Raw genomic sequence first — 22,420 nt, forward strand, 5'->3', positions numbered from 1 at the left:
ATGTAAGATTCTTCAATGCATTTAAAAGTAAACGCTGCACAAAACTGTAAACTTCACTAAGATTAGGAAATTCGTAAGGTTTTCAGTTCCACGTCTTCCATGCACTTAAGGCTGAAAACAAAACTATCTACGCAAAGTTTTATAGGCAAATTTTCATAAAAAATATTGCTTCAGTTGCCATAATAGTTATTTTTTTAACAATTTGACAATGATGTAAATCTTTTGAAAATAATGTTTATAAAATAATAGATAAACAACGCTCATCTTGAAAAAAAGGCACAAGGAAATTATAAATTTCAAGACCAATCAACTGGCCGTCATGCGTTCAACCAATCACAGTACGCCCATTCTAAACTGTGATTGGTTGAACGATTCAAATCCTCTGATTGGTCGTACGCTGGACGCAAACTTGTACGTAATTACAAAACGAGTTTGAACGCCTTGGTGGCTCCATTACTTAGTTGGCTAATCGAATTTTGAATTTAAAATTAAAGAAATATATTTATAAAAAAATAGTTGTGCCCATATAAATTCTTTAGGCTTAGCGATAAATAATTTTATGGAAAGGGTTAAATCAGCGATATATTTTAATTATTATCTATTATTTTTACAAGCTTTTTAAATTGGAGGTATTACGTTCTTTACTAAATAACAGTCACAACATTTTTACAGTCAGTCAGTCTCACGCCCTTATGTCGATATTTTTATATTTATACAATGGGTATGTGGGTTATGTCTCAGCACGTATTATGTTGTATGCCATGTTGGATTTCTATTAATTCACCTGTACACAAAGGCTAGAATAAATTGACAGCCTAAATTGAGCTATCAACAGGAATGTCAGTTTCTAGTATTGCAATACATTAATATAATTTCTGTCTCGCAGTGTCTAAACTACACCAAATTGACACAATTATTAATAAGTAATGACATCCTTTTCAATATGTTCTTTGTAGAAATAGATGGAAACATTTTTTCACCTGACAATTTAGTTTCCTTTGTACACAAATCTGTAAACTATATTGACAGGTCTAAAACAGTGCTATTCTTTTCCACACGAAACATCAAACTGTAGGTTTAGTATTCTTTGCACAATCTGTAAACCATATTTAGAGGTTTAACAGGAGTGATATTCTTTTCCTCAGGAAACCTAACAAGCCCTACTTTAAGACCTGTCAATTTAGTTCAGTTTATACTTTTATGTACAACAGAATTGGCATTTGGCATATGTGATACAAAATTATTGTAATAAAAATGTGTGCACAAATTTGAATCGCTTCAATTGAACTATAATGGGTGTGTTGTGTTTCAATGTACATCGTATCTTGCGTGGTAATGATTTCAAATTATAATATTTGTGTGGTTCTTATGGCGTTGACATAAAGTTGAAAATAATATTGAATAATAATTGTGATAAATGGCATTTAACATATTGTTATGTATTTAGCACGCATTGTCGTCTAAAAGTCAATCCGCTCGTTGTTTTATGTGGAAACAGCTTATTCTGAAGTGATCGCACATTTGTCTTACCTGGAAATAGAAAACATTGAGTTGAGATTATTTTCACAGGAAATATTTCAATAAGTACATGTGTTGGCGTCCTCACGGCCGCTTTGATGTGTATATAAATGAAACTAAGTGGACTGTATATAAAGCTGATTATAATGAGAATTACAACGCTGGTAACAATTGTCTATAAAATCGTTGATCGCGTCGTCAGTGGTCCGTTTGCGAGTGCCTTTCTCCTCCGCGACCGTGCGATGTACCCGTCGACTCGCCTGGGCCCCCGCGCGTCTCCTCCCGTGCGTAACAAACGAGTATATCGTTCCCGCACAACACATTTTCTAGTATGCATTTAACATGTTAAGTGTTCATAGATCCATACGTGTTGGGAACAGTTTTTAGCTATAATTTATATAAAAGGGCTAGCATAACTTCCATTTTCCAAGCTTAAAGTCGCTTTGCGGCGAGGGTGCCTCGTGTTAAGGAACTTTTTATAATTGTATTTTTTTATCTCTACAAATACTTAAGTATTCAATGGATACTTTAAGCATGCCGTACAGTCAACAAAATATTATAAATACGAAATAGTGTACAATTGCACGGAACCTGATGAAATTATGCACATATATATATATATATATATATATATAGCTTGCACACATAGCGGTGATAGCTTTAGCGGTTAGGACTTCAGCTTCACTTTCGGAGGGCCGAGTTCGAATTACAGCACAGATCTCTAACTTTACTAAGTTTTGTGCGTTTTAAGCAATTAAAATATCACTTGCTTCAACGGGGGAGGAAAACATCGTGTGGAAACCTGGATGCCTGAGGAGTCCACAAATCCGCACTGGGCCAGCGTGGTGGACTGCGGCCCAAATCCTTCTGACTGTCGGAGGACCCCCGCCATGTAGTGGGCCGGTAATGAGTTGATGTTATGATGACAGCTTGCAAGGACATAACATACTCGTACTTGTTATCCCGGGGAATAACGGTCTACGCAGGATTTAACATGAAGTATTGATGACCTCCCTACCTCATGTACTGGTGACCGTTGTGATCTTATGTGTGAGTGGTCCTACGTTCGATCAGGCACCAGGGCAATTTGGGAATTTTATAATTTCTGATTTTTCTCTGGTGCTCGTGTGGTGTGGGAGGTTTCGGCCGTCGTTAGTTACCAAGCTACCGTCAATGACGTGCCGTCAGGCGATTTAGCGTTTGAGGCAGCGTAAAACCTGATTTGGGGTATTGATTTAATATAACTGCCTGCCAGCCCGCTACCATCTTAGACTGCATCGTTACTTACCACCAGACGTGTTTGCAGTCATGGGCTAACTTGTAGTAACTAGTAGCAGAGGAATAAATAAATAGTCGCGGGCAAAGGTTAGTTTTCCATATGAGAAAAATTCTTACCACACAGGCTCCGTAGTGTATATGTGCAAGGACACTCAAGGCACTCATTGCGTAGAACGCGGATAGTTCGTACTTCGGTAGCGCGATGGAAAGCATGGCGGCCAGTGAAAGAGGCCATAGCAACCAGTTGACTATCTCGCATCGCTGGTTGCTCATTTGGCTCACTATGAGACGACACTGGAAAAATATGTATAGTTCAAGAAATTGATTTATAATATTTAAAAAAAATACCGAGATGTATCGCACAGGTATTGTATTTGGTTGGCTTCCGTCAAGAAGTTTAAAGCCCGTTATATAAATATCATCGATTCTAAATGTAAGTATAGCTAAGTTCATAAATTACATACAGACAAATTAACTAATATTTTTTGTAATGTACATCTGTAACTGACTTAGTATACGTTTTGGCTAGCTTTAAGTATACTAAGGATATAAATAAACAAAAAATAAATAAATAATAAATGAAAGTAAATTAAGATTACATAAACAACGTGTAACCGAATTACAAAATAAATTTGAAGGATGCAAAAGTATATTTCATAAGGAGTCGCCCTGTAAAAATATTAAATTAAAAGAACCAAATTTATTTTTCTATACAAACGAATTCAAAACATTGTTTACTTATGACAACCCTATTGATATAAGACCGACACGCGCATAATACTTACGCTGCGCGACGCGTACCAATTAAAGCGACAGGAGTCACATGATTTTAATTTTGCATTTGATGCTAGGGCTGCATCTGATTTCTTTCAGTAAAAACTATGGCAGTGGTTTACTCAAAAACTATTAGGTTTTCGGTTTCACAGATAAGTCTCAGAGACAGTACATAATGTACCTACCTCTAAAGCCTGTGAAGTATTTTTTCGGCTTGCAATAACACGTTGTATATTCGATTTATATTATCCTCTAACTCTTCAGATGGAAGACTGAATATATATATAATATAAGACTAGTTTTTTGCAATGACGTCATGTTCCATACAACGAAATATAGAACTACTCGCCCCTTCTTACTTGGCCGGGCTGAAGTTGTTTCTTTGAGACATGTGCATGTTCCATGTACAAAATGTCAGGTTACAGGTACAAAATGTCAGTTAGTAGTCAATACTATTACATTCCGAAAAACTAATTGCGTACATTGTCGTGCTAATGAAAAAGGGGACTTTTGACATGTTGCTTAAACTGAGTTGACTTTTTCTTTGTCTATAACCCAGTATAAGCAAAATTTCAAGTCTCCTTTTTTATTAGCACGACAGAGTACGCGATTTAGGTTGGCCGGACTGATTAAGTCATCACCGAGCTGGTTTTTGGTATTCCGTTTTAGCAAAATGTCAGAAAGTCGCCTTTTTATTAGCACGTATTTACTTACCGCCACATTGCTAAACAGCGTCCCAATAAGTAGGAAAAGGGCACGCGGGTCGCAGTCTGGTAGCCGTTCGGATTTGTGAACCCAAATTGAGCACACGACGAACATACTCAAAAGAGGCCAAAGCGGCCGTAAAGCTTCTGTGGTTGACCGCATTTTGCCCGTACGCAATTTGTATGACCTGCAATCATCATCTTCAACCTATTCAACATACAGTGACACCGGAGATAAACTTACAGCAAAGAGGTCCTAAACAGGTAATTTTTTTAATTTGAATAATTTTATTTGTCTACGTAAATAATTGTCAATGTAAAAACTTCACACTGAACTGGGATTTGTCTTTTTCAACCGGCTCTGTTAGGAAGATTGTATTTGGTTATTTATATAGTTAGTTGTGTGTCGAGTCGGAAGTATGCGAAGTATATTTGGTCCTCAAAATTCAATGAATAAAAATGGCGCGAAGGCCCGTTTAGGAATGCGTGACTGCAATGGCGTCTATAAAAATATCATAACTGATAGTAAACCCCTACACTACTAACTAACTATAAAAATAATATTTTACCGCTCGTTAAAATCTCCTTTTAATTGTTTATTTATGAGAAACAATGATATAAAAACTACGTTTGATTAACTGAGGAACGTTCCCAAAATCCGTTTGTTGCACTTAAAAGATCTTTTAAAACATAAAATAAAATTTTCTAACAGTAGCAATACCAAATTGTTTATTATCTTGTGACGACAGAAGATGGTATATAGGGATAAACCATTCAATGGCGTTCGTGATCACCTTCACTTGGCTTGGAAATTTTTCCTAGTTTTGTGATATGGTATATTATTAAAAATAATAATTGAGTATTACACAAACACAAGTGATATTTTAATACCGTCAAAAATCCTTTTCCGTTTCGTGAGTTATATAAACTGTGGCAGTACTTACAGATAGGTATTGTAGAGAGCGACTGGTAGATTAGTGAACACTCCCGTAGCATATATCAGCCACTCGAAGGCGTTGGCGAGAGTGTAGCTACCGAACAGGTAGCGCTTATAGAAACCCGTGCCCTTGACCCCGGTCCATAGAAACACGAAGGTTGACGTCTGTGAACGGCAACAGGGTAGTTTCATTATCCTCAGTCCAATAATATCCCACTTCTGTGCATAAGCTCTTTAATTTTGTATGAGTGGGATTAAGAGCTTAGGCTCATCGTACACATGCTAGTTTTAAAATTTTAATTATTCATTATTAGGTGCCATCTTCAAATTAAAGTACCGAGGTCAGCCGGTAGAAAATTATACAATGATGTGCCATCTTCTTGAGTTCTGAATAGGTAACATTTATTGGTGATGGCTAAAACTAGTGCCGTCCTGTCGTATTGCGTCCGCGAGAAACTGTGAACATTCTATTAAATTGAATGCCTCAAATTACTTTTTAAATTGAAGGTTAAGTTAACACTCACCCACATACTGAAATCGTATCCCCAGGGTAGAAATAATACACCAGTATTGTATTTCTCCCAGTGGCTTAGGTAAAAGTTGAGCAGAAGATTCCACATTATATAATACATTCTGTAAAGAAGAATGTCAAGTGAAGTCATATAATTAAAGTAATAGTACAGAGTACAATAAATAGTTAAGAGTTTTTATGTATAATATTTATTTAGATGAATAATGGAGAACTGGCATTGTCCTGTGCAGCTCCAATCATCAATCTACTGTGATCACCAGCTCGTCTGCCCAGCGTGGTGATATTGGGAAAACCAGTTTGTAGTAGCCTTTAGTTCAACAGTGGACTGTTACAGGCTACTGATGATAATTGATGATATTCTTAAGTGATTATACTAGTGATGGATCGAGTACTCCTTTATTAATCGGTACTCAGCATACTTGGCAGTTGTTCAATTACTCGTACTCGGCCGAATACCTCGGTTTCAATGCCGAGTTGCTCGGCTAAGCACGTGTCTGATAGATGGTATTGGATAAAATACAAAGCTACCAGTTTCTTTATTTAATTAAGATAGGTACTCAATTCATTCTCAGCTCCATAATAGGATTTGTTTTAATGGTAAATTAGGTATTAATAGGCAAAATAGTTCTTCCTTCTTTATGCATGATTTCGACAAACACCCTGTGCACGCCACGTTGAAGCCCCTGTAAAAGGCACTTGCGACCTGGATACGAGACGTACTGAACTTGCATAAAATACACTTGGTTCCTGTATACGAGACGTGATGAAATTGCATAAAAGACACTTGCAACCAGTATACGAGACTTAATAAACTTGCATAAAAAGCATCGCAAGTGCCTTGTATACTGTACTTAACATGCATAAAGGACACTTGCGACCTGAATACCAGTCGTATTAAATTTGCATAAATGACACTTGCTACATGTATAGGAGACGTACTAAACTTGCGTAAATTACACTTGCTACCTGTATACTAGACGTACTTAAATTGCATAACGACATTTGCTTCCTATATACGAGACGTATTAAAATTTGCGTGAAAGACTTGAAGTGGGAGTGACCGCACGCCAGCAGTCCGGCAGGGTGATAACGTATCTCGCGACAGGCTTGCGACAGGCGTAAATGTTGCAATCACTGCTGTCAAACGTCACTTTTCCATACAATAAACAAACAAAAGTGACGTTTGACAGCAGTGATTGCAACATTTAAGCCTGTCGCGAGATACGTAATACCCCTGCCGGTTGCCGTGGCTGTGAAAACCTGTTTCGCTTCTCTAAGATGTGAAAAACTGAACCGAGAAACTCAGCCGAGTACTCGGTTTGGCAACAATGAAACAGAGTAAAACACGGTACTCGGTTAGGGCGAAACATATACTCGGTTCATCTCTAGTTCACTTTTGTAGAGTATAAGCAATTATTGTATACTTAGTCGTTATCCTGTGCCGAAACAATTTAATTTCGAGATTATTTACCTAAGTACATTTGAAGAGACTAGTTTAAAATGAATCTATTCTTTTCCAAAGTTCTTAAAAGACTGAAAAGCTTTCATAAATGAATAGTAGTGGTATGTCCTGCGGTTTATTCTCTTATAGATTTTTATTAGACAACACCACTCACCTTAATGGCGATATGGAGAAGTCTTTTCGGCCATAAATTGAATAAAGGCATGCGGGTATGAAGAATACCGAGTAAGAATCGAGTCCATGGTCAAACAGTTCTCCCAAGGGTCCTGAAGTTTGTGTGCGTCTCGCTTGCTTGCCGTCGATACCATCTAGAAATAAGATAATCTCATGGAATAGAATACCATCCAGAAATTACATATATGTTACCGTTACCGTTACCGTACCGTTTTCCCTAACGACGAACAAGGTAATGCCAAAGTAAGTAAATGCCTAATCAAAGAAGATTCCTAGGCATACTTTAACTTTCACAAATCGATTTTCATTAGGCAACTCATATAACCTAACTTGTCTATGGTTCTTGACACAAGTAGGTGTCGTAATTTTAGACGGCTCCTTACGTCGTTAGACTTATGATTTCGTGAAACGTTTTTCTTCTCTAGGAATCACCTAAAGCACTAGGCATCTGATCAAGTTGATTCCTACGTTTAGTGAAAACGGGCATTAATCTCATAAAAAGGTATTCCAACAGGTACTTTTAATCAGTATGGAATGAGCCGCGATCAAGATAAAGAAAAAACTCGTGTTTGCAAATTCTTCGATCTCTAATCTTTGACATTAGCACTTAGGATTTTAACAAGGGTGTTAAAAAGATGTCAGCCGGGAGATTATTAAATTAGCTAAGTAAGTAGTACAAGATATGCCCATTTGTGATAGATAGTTAAAAGATCTAAAAATTTGGTTGCTTTTTTTTCCAGACGTCCACGGGTAGGTATTAATTACTTTGGACTAAAGGAACGGATGTAGTATGCGTTCAGATATCAAATGAATTACTTATCCATTGCAAGAAATGTCCTTTATTATTTATTAAACACGATCGTGATTTTGACGCTTTGTTAACTGCCACCCAGGGCAGGAAACCTTATTTGCCTCCCTATTCCTCGGTAAAGTCATGCTTAATAATGATTAATTGCTTTGTTTAATCAGAGTAGATAATGGCACCGGTTGCAAACCAATGCTAACCACGCTGTTGTATATTTATAGTGTCGAACAATACAAAGATCTCACCTAGGGTGTACGCCACAAAGAGGAAAACGGCTAAAATGTACCACAATGACTGCGGAATAATCTCCGTGTGACCATTCAGTGGTTCAGTTGTCGTTTCATTGTCGACTCTTGCACTCGCCGCTAAATAATCGTAGTCATAATACGAGAGCAGGGCAAAATCGAGTACAGTCAAAATAAATCCTGCGAACGTTAGTACGTTTGGTGCTACCCATCGTGGAACATACTGAAAAAGAAAGAATAAAATAAAAAAAAATATTACAGCCGCAACGAAAACCAACTTTAAAAATACAAAACGCAAGATGTAAATAAATGTACTAGTCTTATGGTTAGCCTATGTGCAAGATTTGTTCGCTCGCAATCGAGGAGTCGTTTTCGAGTATTGAACACTTGAAGATCGGAGTAAAATCGTTTTTATTCGCATTAAATTAAAGCTCAAATTTGCCTACTTCATTTTTGAAAGACCGTTTGTGAAGCAAAAATCAGAAGTACTCTAAAACGAGTGACATTACACAGTAAGTCAGTGGGGTGCACTGGGCTTCTTACCAGGGTATGCATACAGCAGCAAAATTGCATAAAACGGCAATAATTCTTCTTCGATACGAGTTATATATAAATTCTAGGATAGGCAGCATTGCTTTTGTGCATGTATGAAGTGCATGCCACTGCGTTAAGTCAATTTTACTTCGACGGTACAGAGTTCAGTACTCGAAAACGACTCCGATTGCGCACTAGCAAATCTTCCATTCTGTCTGTCTCATCTTCTTATGTATTCTGTTTACTAAACAATCGCACTCATTGGGAGTGCCTTGCTGTCGGGCGCTTTGCAAGTGTTTCGTTCTACATTTTAGATGATCAGATCTACTCTTCGAAATGGAAATAAAAATACATATAATTAAATACGAAGCGACGATACCAACGGGTGAAACCTTTGGCGTCCCTTTTGGAAGGGCCGAGTTCGATTCCCCCGGAAAGGGGAAACCCCGGCACGCAATTCGGATTTTTAGGAGTTATGTGCGGTTTAAGTAATTAAATATCAATTACTTTCAAGGAAAAACATTGTAAGGAAAGCCAAATGGTATAATGATAATGAATTGGTATAGATTTGACGTCCGTCCGTTTGTAGTCCGTAATATTATAGTGTTGCCAGTGGAAAACGACACCAGTGCAGTAGCTCGATACAATACAATCGGGCCTCTTAAGAACCCTCTGTACATAGTAACCTATTATATTATACAATACAGAGGCATTGTTATGACCTTTATTGCCTTGACAATAGGCAAGATCAATATCCGTTCAAGGTCTGGTATGTAGCATCTACAAAGGATTTTGTAACAAGTTGTTTTAGAATATATACATTCTTTCTTCATTGACTGCCAACAACAGTGTGCAATCAATGAATTAAATTATTTAATATATGTACTCATTTAAAATATAATATTACAATAATTATTGTTATCATCATAATCCTATAAACATCCCACTGCTTGGCACAGGTTCTAAAACCCTATCTTCTATAAGAGAGGGTTCAAATTCAAATGGAAGTCTTAGATTCAGACTTGCCCTGCATTTGCAAAAGGTGCATGTTTATGTTTTTGTCTACCATATATTATGGTTTCAGAAAAAAAAACAAGTAAGATACATAAGTAGAGCTCCTGCAGGATAGTCTAAAGGTCTTTTTTTCATAAAAAAACTCATTATGTATTTGTATCATGGGCACAAAAGTTTTTCGAAGAATAACAATAGTTATTACAATTGGGATATCATGTCAATTATTAATTAAACAGAATTTTCAGCTGAATATATATTTTTTCAGTATTTTTTTCAGACATAATCGTTATCTTGTATTTTCACGCAATTTCGTCTTTATTTCAGCTACCCATTGAAGGAAGTATTATAAACATTATTATAAAACAACATTAAAGCCCTTACTTCAGGTCTTTGAAATCCAATAACTTCTTTTTAAAAAAACTCTTAAATATCTTTTTTAAATGTCACTTATCACGGTAAAAAACATTGGTGACTTTAAGAAAAGGTTCGATATATGAACTCGAGAAAAGAGTTCATTACATAAATATGATCTACACTATTAAGTCAAACTTAGCAGATTAAAAATTTGGTTGTTCTTTATGCACAAGAACATGTAAGTTCAGAATATAGTCTCTGTTTATAATAAACATTTCTATTATTTAAACTAGGAAAAGATTATTCAGCTTACCTCAACAACTTTGTTCCAAAAAGGATGCATCACATATACACTAAGCGGGCTTGTATCTTTTGACATATACTGAAAAAAATTAAAAATTATTTTAACCAAAGCTTGTTTCCAGTATTTTACCATAATAATATCTTATGTATATAATAAATTTTTCTTGCATAGTGACAGTTCAGGGTTCACGTCAGGTGGTAATAATACATCAAAATTTCTACGCGAGCAAAGTCGCGACTAACAGCTAGTATTATATTAATGGAAAATAATATGCTCCGCGAATAAAAAGTGTTGACTATAATTAATTATATATTCAACATTTAAGCTATAAATTGCCTTTGCATTGCAAAACTAGACGGAACTGCAGTAGAATGTTGCGTAAATGATCGATAATTTTAGGTTACGTTCCTAAAAAGCATCTATTATGAAACGCATAATTAAAAACTAAAATTTCAATGGGTACCTTGTAATTGTCGAATCCCTCGAGATGTTCTCGACTCAGATATTTATAATTAAACATTTTAGGGCTTCCACAAGTGACGACTAAAAATATACACAAAATCAAACACGTATTTTCATAACACTGATATTACATAAATATTGAGTTTATAACACATTTTTCTACTTATAATGTGATAGCTACAGCCTATTTACATGTTAACTGGGATGTAAGTTGATGTAAAATAGCTTATGTGGGCTTTAATTAATTAGTTTCATTAAAAAAGTTTTCGGCAAAATGCAGTTTGTAAACCACAGCACAGGCGAAAAGTCACGCAATACGGCAATCACACGGCTTTAACCAATAAGATTATCGTAGGTATTCGTAAGACTGTAAAATATAGACTATAGAAATAATCGTAAAGAAACGTAGTGTTGTTCGGTATACGTTGATAAATTTAAATTTCGATAGTTTAAATGAAACACAATGTTTTGATTCCTAAAACATATATTGTTGCACATGGATACTATTAGATTGGTGGAAAATGCTATGGCACTCAGCAGTTACATCAACATTGCTATACGAGTGCTAGACGTGGCCAATAACTTACAAAATTATTTATATAATAAAGGTTTTCATGAAGACCATTGAAAGAAGAATTCATATATTATTCCTCCCCATATTACATTGGTCCGGACACACAGCAATAACAAATGATGGAGGTTGAAATGGTAAAAAGTTGCTTCACTTGTAAACAAAGGACGACCAGCTGACGTTGCAGAATCACTAAGGCGGCAGGGATCACTCTGATATGGATGGCGAGTCTTTAAGTAATCTAAAGTAAATTGAAAATGACTAAGAAATTAAAATAGCATATACTTACTTGAAACAATTGACATATTATGGCAATCCTTATTATAAATGATATATAAACAATATTATTATGAACTAAGTAAAAAGCTAGTAATGCTACCTATGCAATCATTTGCCATTTTTATTTGAAACTTATTAGTCTTTATTGCTTAACTTTAGTTTAAACTAAACGATATCATAAATGTTTAAAAGCTTTTTGGTTTGTTATTTTTAGGAAACAAACAATATTGGACGATATAAATTAATAGGACGACGGTGGGTAGATTAGACTCAATATCTTATAAGCGATACGACACTGTTGGTTGGTGGATATTGTTTTGAATAGCGAAATAAAGTTTCTATAATAATAAAAGATTTTCCATAAGAATATTATGTACACACGTAAGAAGAGAACCTTTATGTCATAATTTTTTTTTGTTTTTTTCTTAATTTATTTAAAACAAGGTAAAAAAGCCATAAAATTGATTTCCTTATTTATTTTAGTTTCACAGATAGTCAAAATGAAAAATATGATTTCTATTCGATGCAACGAAATCCCCGATGGTCTATGTATTTGAAACGTTAGGTCCCATCACATTGAATAAACATCGATGATTATTTGCATCATCCCTAAAGGAATAAAACACTCGTGACACATCGTGTCATTGTCTGGGTTTAACACGACACTTGACAGTACAGGCCCCAGAGCAACCAGTTTCATGGTTCTTCAAATAGGGTAGCTCTACACTGTGTTATCCGCTTGTAAGCTGAATTTCATGCATATTGATTGTGCAGGATGCTGCAAAAAAACATATGATTTTATATAATTCATCCAAAATCCTTATCAGAGTCACGATATGAATTGTACGTGTATAAATTACGTAAAATTATAATATAGGTACCTATTTAGATAAATTTTGCTTTACGAGGTCTCCACTTGCAGCTGTCGAGACTTACAGCAAGAGGAAATTGGGCACTGTGGTCGGTTACCCTGATAGAATAAGAAATAGGTAATGCTATAATTTTGTCTCTTCGATTTCTGCTGCTTTATCAGCAACGTAAGTTTAATATGAGTCCGCACCGATAGATCATTTCACAAGCATGAAACTCCCTGATAATAAAAGAAGGACAGATGGTACAGTTCTCCAAGAGCCACAAAGATTATATTTCTAATCCACTGTAATTTTTTTTATTAATTGAACTGAGTGCGTTTCGATGCGCGGAATTCATTATCGTTATTAGCCAATCAGCGGGATGGTACAGTTGACGAGGCACCCGCGCCGGCGCAAAGTTAGCTACTGTCAGCTTACTTCCGCGACGACATAGAGTTTGAATCGGACTATAGCATTCTAAACTGTTAGGGGGGGGGGGGGGGGGGGGGGGGTATGGTACCTAGTTATATGAAACCCCTACATCTAATCGATTTCTACTTGGTAATATAGACGGTAAATCGCTTTGCCGACAAAGACGTCGGTAGGTGGGGTATCTAATTCGCCAAGACCTCGGGACCGAAGCCACTGAAAACATAATAGGTGTGGTTAAGTAGGTTTTTGTTATCGCACGAATATCGAAAACGTTTGCCAGCTTTTTTAACATCATACGGTCTGGTAAATTAAACCAAGGAAAAAAAAACAGCTTCATTTGGGTCATTTAAATTTGACAAGGTGACTTTTACTTGACTGTAGGCATGCTATAGGTAACTTTGAAAATGTTATACTAAGAAACAAATCAAAATAAATGGCGGATCCTTCTCGATTGTATTAAGTTGGTACTTTTAATTTGAATGTGAACCTAGTTTGTCGTATAATTACACAAAAACTTACAAGTCTAGTCGGTGTAAAATGAAAAACTTTTTAAAAGTCTATGTATGCATCCTCAGCGACTCAACAATTCAGGGCTATGTGACGTCACAATACATTCAATATGGTAGATAGTAGTTTAATCCATTACTCTTCTACGAAAGCCACCATATTTTCAACACCACCATAGTGGCCACTTATATTAAGAAGAGCAAAGACTTCTTTGTTAGTTTGTTTGTACCCAATAGGCTCCGAAAGTACTGGACCGTTTTCAACCATTTCTTCTCAAAGAAAGCTCAACTATCACGAAGTAACATAAGCGATAATTTATTTAAAAAAAATTGGAGATTCTCTAATGTACCTCAAAGTAGCAAAATTTCACCTATAAACTTCATTACTTGGCGTGCGCTGAGAAAACGTATTAATTCTTGTTCAAATTGGTATTTATATAGCAGTAAAATACTTTTTAATTTATTCCAATCTGACATTCAATGAAGACGTTATCGCCAGTTAAAAAAAAATCAAGGGCTACACCTAAACAAAATTTAATTTTAAAAGTTATTTAAAAAAACTACGATTATTTAGAAGAATACACAACTTAAAAATACGCTTTAAAATAATAAAATAAAAGGATTTAAAACTTTTTACCTGTCTACTTGTTTTCAGTTTTTTTGTAGCTCAGTTTCCCCAGTCAGCCCCATTTTAGTTAGGTACTATTATTCCCAAAATTAGGAATTGGTTATTTTTTGCATTCAAATGCCTAAGCCAGTGCACCTGCTGGACTAAAGGTATCTCCCAACGAGAGGGTTTGCCCATAATCACACCTAGGCAGATGGTTTGGTGATGGCAGTAGATGGTAGTAAAAGCACAGAGGACGCTGCTGCCCGTTCTCCCATTATATTCCCTAAGTCACCTCGTACGACACCCGCGGGGCGGGGGAGGGCTCAATTACGAACTAATACGAAACCGATGGACGTTGGGGTCTTAAGGTACTAGAATGGCGACCCCGCACCGGTAAACGCAGCGTAGGTCGGCCCCCAACGAGGTGGACAGATGACATTAGGCGAGTAGCTGGGAGCCGTTGGAGGCAAGCTGACTAGTACCGTGCATTGTGGAACTCCCTACAAAATACCTGTCCAACAGTGGACGTCAATTGGTTGAGATGATGATGATGATGATGATGATGATGATGTAATTGATTTTGCCTTATTGATAACGATGATATAAACTATGTACCTACTACTTACCTGGCTAACTATGCGTAAATAGGTTTACTGAGTCTAATACTACTGAATGTACATCTAACAACAATCAATAAAATTAAGAATATAAATTAAGCATGCCAGAATAATAATGTAGATTCCTAAACGTTTTCGGGCTAAATACTTAAAATAAAAAATTTAATGTTTATAGTTTAGCATCACTCGATACTTCAACGCTATATCGGTATGATAAGATAATGTATTAAAGAGCGATAAGTCGTGTTTTAAAAACGAGTGTGGCAGTGTTGTTTTCTAAAACCTGCAATAAACACAAAATTATAATGGACTTTTGGACGACACGCGAGAAAGATTCAGCTGGTAATATTCTAGTGCAGGAATATGAGAGTCTTTCACTATCTCCAAACCAAAATCACCTGGATGCAAGTCTGTATAATCCACCTGTTTATCGGGAAGTGTCAGTGGAGGATTCAGTAGCTGATGATGAAATCCAGTCGCCTGGTATCGAAATAGGCGAAACAGAAAGAACTATTCCATATAACATCAAGGCTTTGAACAAGCACGAGACCACTTACAAATTAGAAACGTTCGAGAAGAATTATCTCATGGTGTTCAATCAAGAAAACATAGAAGGGTATAAACCAAGGCTTGGCACCGAAAAGGACGTGGAGGTTCTGGAAAATACATTTAGCAAATACGGATTTGAAGTTCAAGTGCACAAAGATTTCAATAAAGCTGAAATATTAGAGGCATTAAGAATATGTAAGTTGGCGCATTAAAATAACAACAGTATTTCATTGCCTAACGCCGGTTGTTTGGACATTACGTGGTTGTGGATTTTGCACAAAAAAAACACAAATACCAAGGGAATTTGTGTTTTACTGAAAAAAACACAAATACCAAGGGAATTTGTGTTTTTTTTGTGCCATTTTTAAAATGCCTTGAATTAAAATTTAGCTTCAGAAGAAATTGAGTTTACAGTGTGTAGACAGGGGTACGTAAGATAGTTGGTAGGTAGGTATCGTAGGTGCGAGCTTTAAGGAAAAGGTGTCTTGTTACTTACCTTGGATTTTTTAATATAGTTACGGATATTTTTAAGAACAATGCTTTTTCAAATCCCTCACATTGTAGCAACCTGGTGGGTATTTGACCTATAATCTTCTCTCCTGTGAGAAAGGAGGCCTGTACATAGAAGCTTTTATAAGCTGATGATAATTATGATAATAACAACAAAAGAGTTAGCTTAGGATAGATTCATGATTAGCATTTTTCTGATGTGACGCATTTCTTTGATGTTTTGCAATATGATTCATATTTCGTTATCGTAGATAACGAAGACGACTTGAATCGGAGATTAGTGGTTTTTGTATTAGATTTCTATACAAATAGGTACATACTTACCTAACACTGAGCAATGACAACATGCAATCTGTCTGCAATGATTCTCGCCGACGCGACGTCAAGCTATTTTGCGATCCGGTTGGATGCCACCGCGAAACAGTTTCGCGGGTATTGATTGGTAGTCTTCATTTATCGGCCAGGGAACGAGTTTCCTACCTGTTTTTTTTTTGCCGTGACTTAAAGTATTCTACGGCCATCTCTAAATATAACTTTTTTCGACCTCCCTGGTGCAGCAGTATCTGGTGAGCGATTAAGGAAGGTTGGGTATTTGTAATTTCTAATTTTTTTCTGGTCTGGTCTGGTGAGCGGCTTTGGCCGAGGCTAGTTACCACCCTACCGACAAATACGTGTCGCGTATAAACCGATTATGGTTTAGATACACTCGTCATTCTTCCTAACAGGTTAGCCCGCTAACATCTTCAGACTGCATCATCATTTACTATCAGGTGCAGTCAACAACCAGAATAAACAAAAAAAATTATAACAATAAACAAGAAAGTGCAAGATCGGTGGTCGGATATAGATAACATACAAAAAAACACACGTCTCTTCTCCTTTTATAATATTAGTATTTAGGTACTATTAAGTAATAGATAAATCATGACTTATCTATTATTATAAAGCTGTGATAGCCCAGTGGGTAGGAGCTCAACTTCACTTTCAGGAGGCCGAGTTCAAATCCCAGCACGCATCTCTAACTTTTCAAAGTTATGTGCGTTTTAGGTAATTAAAATATCGCTGGCTTCAACAGTGAAGGGAAATATCGTAAGGAAACATGCCTGAGAGTTCTCCATAATGTTCTCAAAGGTGTGTGGAGTCAACGATTGCGAATTGCGAACTGAACTACTAATAAACAGTGGCTAAACTAATCATAATTCATAAACAAAATATTATTTTTGCTTTAGTTAAAGAGAAAGATTTCACGGACTACGGCTGCGTAGCGGTTGCGGTGCTAACCCATGGCACCTACGACGGCATGCTTCGGGCCAAAGACCAACAGTTCAGCGAATCAGAAATAATAAACCATTTTAAAACCCACGACAAACCTACACTCATAACGAAACCAAAATTATTGATTATACAGGTTAGTTCAAACACGTTAATTTAATAAAGAGTTAATCGATTCTCTTTACTGCTCTTTCGTCTACTTTATATAAACTTAATACCGTGAAATGCGTCAATGAATTACACGCCCAAGTTGACGTACTCGTAAAATGTTCATATTTCGTAATCCCTATCCCTACTTCCCTTCCCTATCCCTACTCCCTACTTAATATTATAAATGTCAATGTAAGTTTGATTGTTACGATTTCACGCAAAGACTACTTAACCGATCCTCATGAAACTTTGTACACATATTCTTGGAAGTGTTAAAAGTATCCTCACCTTTGGGAGAGGGGATGAAAGTGATTGATGATTTTACACCATAACTCCGACAAATTATAACCGATCTAAATAATTATTTTTGTACTATAGAGGTTATAATATGTGTTTAATTTTGTCCAAACTGTGGTTGGAGATAGAGGACCGAACTCCTCAGCGGACAGCAGCAAACTCCTCATTCAAGGCTTAGCGATACTGAATACTTTACATTTTTTTTGTGACACAAAATTTAATGCCATATCAAAAAACAAAATGAAACGTAGACGGAGTCGCGGGCAACAGCTAGTTTCATTATAATATCTATAAGGATTTACTTAAGTTAATTTTATTTTTATAGTATCGTTCTTGTATATTGGTCCCCGACCTAAAATAAAATTGTTTTATTTATTTATTTTTTATTTATAGTAATAATTGGCTGACCAAACAGCTAGCCCACCTGATGGTAAGTGGAAAACTATCACCTATAAAGAGAGTAATACTTCGCATGGTATGCAAGGAACACGTCCTGCAGGCTGCAACTAGTGACCGTCAATCTGAGGCGTAGGTGGTAGGTCGTCTGGTTATATATAGACTGCGGTGTTTCACTTACCATCCAGTGGACCATTTTTTTATAACAAAGAACACCGCCTAAATAACCTTGGAATTTTTTTGTAATAAATTACATGTTTCACTTCTAGGCTTGCCGAGGTAGTATGCCAATACGTGGAGTGTTCGCAAAACAAATAGGAAAGATTCACAAAGACGTGGATGAAGACTTGGGCCCATATACACTGCCAATAGAGTCAGATATATTGGTTTTTCACAGCTCTTACATGGGGAATCCTTCTCATCGGTATTAACAGATTTTAATTATCCACTATGTTTCAACTGTTTCCCTGACGTATTTCATCTGTCCGAATCTAAAAAGAGTTCTTTTACAACTACGCGGGAGATATTTAAGAGCAGAAAAGCTGTTACACCCTCTGTTTCCTCACTCGCATGATAGGAAGGTCGACCCGACACAAGGAAAGAGATCAGGACCGACAGCTTAACGTGCTCATGGGTGTTCATGGAGGCATAGGTGTGGTTCACCGATCATTCCGGTCTCCGGCCTGGGACTAAAAATTTCTTGTTAGAAAAACTCAATGCTATTTACTTGCCCGACCCAGGGATCAAATCCAGGAGCACAAGATATGCAGTCGAATATTATACACTAGTGGTTATAAGATTCGACTGCAACAGACTGTGAACAAAGAGACAGACAGACAAAAATTATTTAAAAATCGCTTTTGGTTTCTCTATCGATATTTAGCCTTCTTCGGATTAAAATATTCTAAGAATATTAAACGATCAACGATTAATGAACGATTTATTGATCTCTTTGAGACATACAATTCCGTTATACATTAACTTAATCTATTTCGTAAGGTTAGCCAGGCGTTTGCTCTCTAAGCGCACCCAACTATAATTTCTTGGATTTTCTCTTCTATAATATGCTACTATGTATGTGGACTACTTATAATCTTTGCTCTTACCCGCTAATGTCTCTATATGGAGTCACCTTAATGAAGCTTACAATCCAAGGTCACTCCTTAAAAAATTTATTGTCTTTGTCCCTACAGAGATGAAGTACACGGTTCTTGGTTTATCCAGGCTCTTTGTCGGGAAATCGACCGGCTTTCACCAGCGGTCGACTTCGAATCAATCACGACTGAAGTTAAACGTGCCGTAGCTATCGACATGGAGCACGAAGAATACAATAGGATAACCGGAGATATAGATATAAACAAACAAATGCCAGTCATGTCTTCCTCTTTGATAAGGAAACTGTATCTCAAGAAGTACATAGAAAATGGCCCCAGCTTGACGCTTTGCGATGGCGAAGTATCTACCAATAAGAACGAAGTAACGGACGGTGCAGCACCAGAAACGCCGTTATTGACTCAGTTTGGCCCGTGTTTGTGTTTTCTAGATCATTTTGATTATTTAAGACAATGTTTAAGGTAAGTTTCGCATAATTTAGTTTAGGAATCCAGCATCCGTTTTCAATTCCTTCGATTCATTTGCACTTCTTTTATTTAATTTAACGTGCTTTGTGTAGGCTGCGTCACCACTTATTATCACGTGTCATTTTAGTAAATATCATGACCTCCGTTGTGCAGTGATACCATTACGATCTTGAAAGGACTCGAGATCGATCGGTTGTTGTCGGATAAGTTTGATGTGTCTGTCTGTCGCATCGTATTATGATTGGGTTTTCTTTTTTAGAAACTCAATTAGTCGGGAGGGATCAATTATTTGATGAAAATCGGTTTTTCTTAACTCACTCGATATGGGTATCAAATGACTTTACTATTTAAAGACTATAAACTATGTTAAATTTCAAACTCAAGATGACCGCCACTACAAATTGGCAAATTTTTTTTCACAACCACCTCAATATGGTTATCGAATGAGAGCTTTACTAGATGAATAATTATTCTTCTAGTAAAGCTAATAAGGTTGGGAGTTTTTTAATTTTTTAATTTATTACAGGCATTTTGTAGAAGATAACCCAGATGACGTTATAGCAGGATCGTACCTCGATTTAAGTGAAACATTTGAAGCCGGTGCGGAATTCAATACGTCGAAAGAAACAATGGTTAGACACATAACACAATATCTCGAGAAGAAAGTTTCCGATGACTTCAATTTAAAATATTTATATTTGTACAAAAATAAATTTCCTTCATAAGTCTTTTATTATTAAATAAAATTGTATCGACATTTCTTGTTTTTATTTTTAATTATTATCTAAGTAATTTATTATTATTATTTAACTCTTTATTTGTACACCACTATGAAGTTAGGAAAAAAAAACAATAGAAATACAAAGACAGAAGTACAATACAAAAGGCGGCCTTATCGCTTAGTAGCGATCTCTGACGGGCAACCTTTGGATTAGGACAAGAGCGAGAGCGGACAGGTGGTGTAAAATTATTGTAAACCTACATTCACATAGCTAAATACAAATACATAAACAAAATTGCACAAATAAGAAAAATATATTAAATAAATATAAAATAATAAACTAATATATACTCAATCATACATAAATAAATATGAACATATCCCTATCCCTATCCCTATCCCTACTAATATTATAAATGTGAATGTAAGTTTGTTTGTTACGCTTTCACGCAAAAACTACTGAACCGATCCTCATGAAACTTTGTACACATATTTTTGGAAGTGTTAGAAGTAATATAGGATACTTTTTATCCCGACATTAAGCTCGGTTCCTTTGGGAGAGGGGATGAGTGTTTGACGATTTAACACCATAACTTCGACAAATTATAACCGATTTAAATAATTATTTTTGTACTATAGAGGTTATATATATATATGTATGTAGGGTGTATATGTGTTTAATTTTGCCTTAACTGTGGTTGGAGATAGAGGGCAGAACTCATCAGCGGACCGCAGCAAACCCCTCATTTAAGGCTTAGCGATACTACATACTTTAATTTTTTTAGATCTACAACTAAATTTAATGCCACATCAAAAAACAAAATCAAACGCAGACGAAGTCGCGGGCAATAGCTAGTAGATAATAGATAATAAAAATAAACATAATCAAGGTACTATAAGTCGACATTATTGTGCAAGATAATATGCTTTCACCGCATTTTACACAAACGCCGAGTAATTTTTAGAGCCGGCAGAAGCGTCTTCTTTGCTGCTACTATACTATCTACTGCGATCACCAACCTATCTGCCCGCCGCTGTGGGGATTATGGGCAGACCCTCATTGGGAGCCTCATTAGGATTTAGTCCAGCAGTGGACAGTTATAAGCTATGGATCATTGATGAACTATCTTCACCGTTGGGCCAGATTTTATCTTAAGATGCTGAGTGCTGCTGAATGAGGTTGAAATAACTTATACTATTGATATTCTTTTCTTTCGAGAAAAATAAATATGTTATTCTTGAATCTTGACCATGGTGCAGACTTAACGGTAGTCCGCTTTGCTTCACACGATTTAGTGTAACTTTCTGGATAGAAAAAAATTACTAAGTCAACGAAAATTTGAAGAAGGATTTTCTTAGTTATTTTTAAACTTTTAGGATATAATAAATAATAGTATATAATGTGGAGGCATTGAGGAGTATTTTGGTTGTTTGAAATTTGTTTTATTTCTAAATTATACCTGAATTGTGGGGATTATAATGTTGATATTTTACTAAATAATGACACTACGACTAGGTTGGCTTAACTTATTTAAATGTTTTTATTTGAATTATGCTTTTAGTGAACCTATTAGAATCACAGCAACCTTAGTACATGTTTAGATAATATTGTTCTTAACTGTGATATCTTATGTAAATCGATAGTGAAAAACTAAAGACCAATAAATTACTGTTTTGAATAATATAAATAAAAATTGATCATTTTTTTGTATACAATCGTCAAGTGTAGGCTGATAACTAAGAGTAAATTGACACGATTCAAAGGTAAATCACCTTCGTCTCATCATCGTCTTTAAAGACGGTCACCCCGACAGCCTTTAAGGTACGCTCTATAATATTATAGAAAATGAATTTAATAAAATATTCAATTTCAAATAAATATATATAGATTGCAATAAAAAAATAAAGTTAAGCGATTGGGTCACTATTAGCATATACAAAAGTGGGGATAAGTTGTATGAGCTGTATGGTGAAAAACAATA

General features: G+C 35.9%; 2 protein-coding genes across 3 annotated transcripts; one reads left to right on the plus strand and one right to left on the minus strand.

The window, feature by feature from the left end:
* Positions 1 to 380: 380 nt before the first annotated feature.
* On the minus strand, positions 381 to 11,434 carry LOC120624739 (ethanolaminephosphotransferase 1-like). Of its 2 annotated transcripts, XM_039891445.1 has the most exons (10): positions 11,290 to 11,434; positions 11,099 to 11,178; positions 10,645 to 10,713; positions 8,430 to 8,652; positions 7,360 to 7,513; positions 5,736 to 5,844; positions 5,219 to 5,376; positions 4,285 to 4,462; positions 2,914 to 3,090; positions 381 to 1,530 (listed from the first exon to the last, which is right to left on the minus strand). In XM_039891445.1, exons 2-10 carry the CDS (start codon positions 11,153 to 11,155, stop codon positions 1,468 to 1,470), a joined length of 1,188 nt encoding a protein of 395 aa, XP_039747379.1. In that variant the 5' UTR covers positions 11,156 to 11,178; positions 11,290 to 11,434; the 3' UTR covers positions 381 to 1,467. The 2 variants fall into 2 exon arrangements, with proteins under 2 accessions (XP_039747379.1, XP_039747369.1); XM_039891435.1 differs by having other exon boundaries at positions 11,099 to 11,434.
* A 3,788-nt stretch (positions 11,435 to 15,222) lies between these two features.
* LOC120623851 (caspase-3-like) lies at positions 15,223 to 20,424 on the plus strand (the record flags this gene model as incomplete). Its single annotated transcript, XM_039890124.1, has 5 exons — positions 15,223 to 15,707; positions 17,252 to 17,430; positions 18,407 to 18,561; positions 19,331 to 19,711; positions 20,244 to 20,424. Coding segments are annotated over exons 1-5 (1,335 nt in total), but the record flags the coding sequence as incomplete, so codon positions are not given.
* Positions 20,425 to 22,420: the final 1,996 nt, after the last annotated feature.

The sequence above is a fragment of the Pararge aegeria genome, chromosome 1 (genome assembly GCF_905163445.1).
Source record: "Pararge aegeria chromosome 1, ilParAegt1.1, whole genome shotgun sequence".
Lineage (NCBI taxonomy): Eukaryota > Metazoa > Arthropoda > Insecta > Lepidoptera > Nymphalidae > Pararge > Pararge aegeria.